At 41.0% G+C, this 5,539-nt stretch overlaps 1 protein-coding gene across 1 annotated transcript in view; it reads right to left on the reverse strand.

The window, feature by feature from the left end:
• Positions 1 to 1,519: 1,519 nt before the first annotated feature.
• lin7a (lin-7 homolog A (C. elegans)) overlaps positions 1,520 to 5,539 on the reverse strand; it is a gene marked incomplete at its 3' end in the record, with an annotated part of 36,262 nt that continues 32,242 nt past the window's right edge. Inside the window, 1 exon segment of the mRNA XM_014013788.1 lies at positions 1,520 to 1,729. Coding sequence (XP_013869242.1) covers positions 1,520 to 1,729 — 210 coding nt within the window.

Raw genomic sequence — 5,539 nt, forward strand, 5'->3', positions numbered from 1 at the left:
ATATATATATATGTAGTACTTACTAGAATTGTATCTGTTACCTAAAGGTTACATAAGAGGCAGTTACCTAGTACATACCTGGTATGCAACTGATGATTACCTGGCAGATACCTGGTATTTACTGGATACCTACCTGGTATTTTATATTTATCTATGAACCCTTATTTAACCAGACAATCTCACTGAGGTCACAGATTTCTTGCAAGGGAGGCCTGGGTCTGAAAGCAACCTTTTGTAAATGTTCATGTATACTTGAAGGGCCAATATTATGTGTTTCTCAGGCATATATTTAAATACTATACCATAATAAAGTATCTATGTCACCTTTAGTTGTTATTAAAATGCTGTTTTTATGTTTATATAGAAAATAAACTTATCGTCTCATCACTTCCTCTTCTAAATGCCTTGAAATTGGCCTCTGTCTCTTTAAGAACCACCTTCCGCTTCTGTCCCGTCCAATTTTAGTGACGGCGGGGGTGGGGGGTCGCACGTGCGCTATGATGCAGTTTACTTGGCATCTGAAAATACATTTCCTCAAAGGTATTTTGAATCTGAAAAGAGCTTCACTGAGTGAGAAGTAGTGTTAAAAGCAGCAGACAGTTTAAGTTTCACTTTCACTTTGCTCTGTTACTGCTAAGAGCCTGCAGGAGTCATGGGCGGGGTGTGGGGGGTGGGGAGGTGTGCTCCGTGATGAGGAAGCTCGACTTAAAGACACGTCCCAGGGGCGTTTCTGGTACCAAAATGTGTTTCTGGTCCCCACCTGTTGTTTTGCTCCTCAGCATGGCTTCCTAAAAACGCTGCAGGATTTCTCAAACATGCATGAATGAGTCAAAGCAAGGCTTTGGGTATGTTTTTTTATGAGAGTATAACATTATGACATGATATAAAACTCAAACTTTGGCAGCACGACGGCTCAGTGGTTAGCATCGACGCCCCACAGCAAGAAGGTCCTGGGTTCGATCCCCAGTTCGGACCTGGGGTCTTTCTGTGCGGAGTTTGCATGTTCTCCTCGTGCTTGCGTMGGTTTTCTCCGGGTACTCCGGTTTCCCCCACAACACAACACACGTACAACAGGTTGCCTTCAGGCCCAGGCCTCCCTTGAAAAAGAGATCTGAGATCTCAATGGGACTTACCTGGTAAAATAACGGTGAATAAAAATAAATAAAAAAATTTTTTTTAAAAGTTGATTTTACATGATATTGCCCCTTTAAAGACTATATAACTGGTACCTACTGGGTACTTACTTGCTACAATATGGTATTTTTCAGATAAATATCTGATTCATTTCAGATGCTTCTTTCCAGTAAATTACCTGATATGTTCCAGATATATTTCCAGTAAAGTACCATGTAAGTACTCAGCATCTGCTTTTATGTGAAGGGTAAACATTCACTACATAGTCCTCATAGGTACCACGTATGTACCCAGTACATACCGTGTTGTTTTTTGTGTTGCTACCCTAAAATCTTTGTTTTCTTCCCATTTTATTTTAACATAAGGAAAGCCTGGTTTGACGCACCACACCGTTGACGGACAGCAGCTGATCCCCTCGCTTTAGGCCACCGTGCCTTTCAGCCACACCTCCAGGAATGATGCGTGAGATGTATATGGGAGAGTTCTGCTCCTTGCCGCCCATCACGTTGAAACCTAGCCCTTCGTCCGTCTTGGGAAGCTCGACCACTCGAGGGTGCGAGTGACCTTCACTGGCTGCGAAGGCTGCAACCGTGGCCTGAGAAYGACGGGAAAGAAAAGYTAAGCCAGTATTTGGTAAAATGTTGTTTTTTTTGGTAGCAAATAAAAGAAACACCAGAAAAAAACGGCCACAACAAATCGGCAGAATTAGGTGAGTTGAAAACTTCACGTGAGAAGTTTCTGCTTTTTTTTTTAGTGTCGATGGATGAACACAACGAGGTCCACAATGAAGCTAGGCAGCTTTTCCCTTTCGTTATCTCCACCAGCTGTGGAGGCTCTTTGAACCACGAGCCTTTCACATTCAGAGCAAAGCACCGTGGGGCTTTAAGTCGAGCTCAGGGAAGCTAATGGCAGACGAACAGCGAATGAGACACTCCGTTCCTACTCTTCTACAGATGCTCTGCCATTGGTGCTTCACTGTCATGTCAGCATTATTCATCAGGAGTGAAATAGATCTAAAGCAAGRGGGGGAAAGTATTTTGCAGGTGTGCATCAGATTTTTCAAAAGCAGATGAGTGACGACTTCGAGGCAAGCAGCATAACACCTCTCATGTCAATATTCGAATGACATGTGCCTTTTCTCCTTCCCCTCTCCATTCTTCGCRCRCRCTCTCACTCTCTCTCGCTACGCCTCCGTGTCCCACTGTGAAGGCAGCTCCTCAGCATGCATGCCGTCACCTCGCGGGCCTCACAGCGCATCGACCTTCACAACTTTATCTGGGTCTCTGCAAACAAAAACATCATCTGGCAGATGGCCGGCGCCTCGCAGACACGGGAGGGATTTGAAGCGAAAGGCTCGCCGGAGGAGACTCCACACATACACCTCGTTGCGTGTAAGAGTGACCTCGTCGGTTTCCCCTCCATCTCTTGGGCAAAATGTTTAAATTAAACGGGAAGTCGAAGATCGCCGCTCCAGTTAAAAACAAATTTCAGCTGTCGAGAGAMATTCCATCTCATTACTTAAAACACTTAAGAGGCAAATGAACCTAAAAATGGATCTTTTTTTCTCCACTTATTTACAACAATTTGAAGAGAAACATTTTGTTCTCACTTGGTTTCACCTATTTAGGCTAACTGATATTAAAGGTTCAAGTTGTTTTTTTTTTGCTACTTTGATAAAAAAAGTTATATTGCAATTTTGTAAAGAACATATCCTGCTCTCCTCATTTGAAGCCTCATCCAGACTGATCCAAAAAGCCCACTTCCTTTGTTTTTGTCATCCAATCCTGTTCACGTCCTCCAACCCACTCACGATGAGCCGAAGAGTAGACTCAGCTGGACACGGAACTAATGAGGGACACACACAGAGACGGGCTCTTATTTCACGTTTTCCCTCACATCTCATCATCCTCCTTCCTTCCACCCACATATAATCAGAGAAACCTTTCTTTGCTTTCATCAGCACCTTCGCCTGRGAGGTGAAGGTGCTGATGAACGGCTCTGCTTTAATCAAGCAAGTCCAACTCAGCGTTTCGAGCATTAGTCCTACTTATTGTCGTGACGCAGATGGAGAATTTTGTCAGAATGCTTATTGTCCTCTGCTTTGTATGCCGTTTTAAACAAAAACCTTGTGCATTCTAATAGAAGTGGGGGGTTTGTGAAGAGGTTGTGAACAATTAATATCCTACCTGTCATAGATAACTCTTTGAACAGCCTCAGTTTGGCAAAATATATTTTAAGTCTGATTAAGTTGACAAGCTAACAGCATGTTCAAGGATTGGCAACCGGCTGCCCTCAGGCCACATCTGGCCCATGGGTGACTTCCATTTGACGGGCATTTTTTTATTAATTTATTTAACTTTGAAAGAAGGGCTAAAAGCAGCTATTAAAATCTAAGAGTTCTGAGTATCTTTTTAAGTTTTGAGAGATTGATTTARGATCTGTTCAAGCCAAACCTATGTGTTTGGTCTGCTTAAAGATGCTGTCTGCTATGAAAGATTTTAATATAAGTCACTACAACATGTTGCACAAAGCTAAATATGAGTTTACTGAAGTCACAAGTAAATAACGTTACATGCATTTGGGCATGAAATATGTAACATTAAGCACTGTATATGTGTATATACAAACAAGAATTTTTTTTTAAATGGCTGCTTTATTACATTTGGGCGTCCCTCTGGTAGTGTCAACAAAAAATTGAGGCCCTTTCTAAAGTGGCCCACCCCTGAGCTAGTTTGACTGGTGCCAAAACCTAAGTGGATTGTGTGAATGAAGTTTTGTATTTATTTACTAGCTCCAGTAGCAGCATCAGCAGCTTATTGCTGAATTTTGCATGCACCAATTTTGGGGTATTCTATCCAATGGTTGTCAGTTCTGCATCTCAAGCAAACCTCTATCATTGTACGTCTGCTCTAAACGCCCTGCATTTGGAGCTAATGTGGTTTTATTGTAGGTGGAAGAACCCATTATTGTGTTGATGTGTGCATGTTTCTGAATAGTTGGATTGTCAGCCCACACACTTCTCTAAGATTCACTCATCAACTCAGTGGCATTTCTGTGCTATTTTTTTTCCTTTTTTTTCAATCAAATATTCAGTCAGAAAGCTAACATTATTTGTTCTAACATGACTTACTTGTGTTTGTTTTGCTGTAGAAACACTCAACCTTTTTTCTCCATCCACTTGGTTATTTCTCCTGCCTTCAGAGCACTCAGCCCTGCCTCACCTGCCACCTGCCTTCCTGCTTCACATTCAGCCAACAACCCTCGTTCCCCAGCGTCCGATCCTCCTTGGCTCACTCTAGCAGTCACAGGCTCCTCGCAGCCTTCAACTTTCCTTCATCTTCACCCATCCCTGCAAATCTCCAGCCACCTTCTAAGTACTTTCAATAAATTTGCTCTTATTTACTTGAATTGTCACCATGCATTTAGATTCTTGGTATTGATTGCAACAACAGTAGCCACGGATGGTGRATTTTGGCTTTGTTTAAAGAAATGTGCAGCTTGGTTTGGTTTTTCTTTCCTTTTTTTTWAATAAAAGAGCTGGGATCATTAGTTAAACCCAGGATTTTGACAGCTTGATATTTGATTGTAACTGTAAAATGGTGACAATGGCTAAAGATCAGAGGTAAAAATGCTCTTTGAGCAGTTTGAGGCAGAAAAGAGAGAACAGGTGTTTTAAACATGCTTTCATACAAGTACAAGTAARTCTTTCTAGTTCTGATACATTTCTTTTTGTTCTAGACTGATGTAGAAACATATTGATGCAACATAGATCAAAAAAATTCTTAGGAATGCTCTTACAAAGAAATCCTGAATCTGAAACTGATGGATTTATATCCTGCTTTTAATCCTTTTTTATTATTTGCAGTTTATTCAAATCTTTTGGCAGCTAATTAGTTTATTAAACTTACTGTAAACAAGGCTTGAGTCGGTATTGTTACCTACATAACAGCTTCTCTTTTAAATAGCAAATATCAACTGGTGCACCCTGGGCCATTTTTGGTCCACAAGGTCATTCCATTGGGTCCAATTTTCAAGGTATCTATGGAACGTTCAGATGTTGTTTCAAGCCGAAAATGCTCAGTTAATTGTCAGCCTTGTGGAGTGTGAGTTCCTGTCTGAAAATAAATGAAAGCTWAAGCAGCAGGTGCTAGGCTAAGTTACAGTAATAAGTGCAAATTAAGCTAGCAATGTTAGCATCAAAAGGCTGAGCAGTTATTTGCATTAGTATAAGCCACAGCAGATGTGTTCTGTTAAAATATTTGCTCCATGTTTACCCTAATTAACTAAACAAACATTTTTTTTACAATATGCTGTTTTTGTAGCTTTTCTTCAAGCATTAATGTTGTCTAACTCAAACCCCACATTAAAGTATTTCATATAGTCCTATTGATAATTTACCGTGTTT

Source organism: Austrofundulus limnaeus, unplaced genomic scaffold (assembly GCF_001266775.1).
Source record: "Austrofundulus limnaeus strain Quisiro unplaced genomic scaffold, Austrofundulus_limnaeus-1.0 Scaffold106, whole genome shotgun sequence".
Classification (NCBI taxonomy): Eukaryota; Metazoa; Chordata; class Actinopteri; order Cyprinodontiformes; family Rivulidae; genus Austrofundulus; species Austrofundulus limnaeus.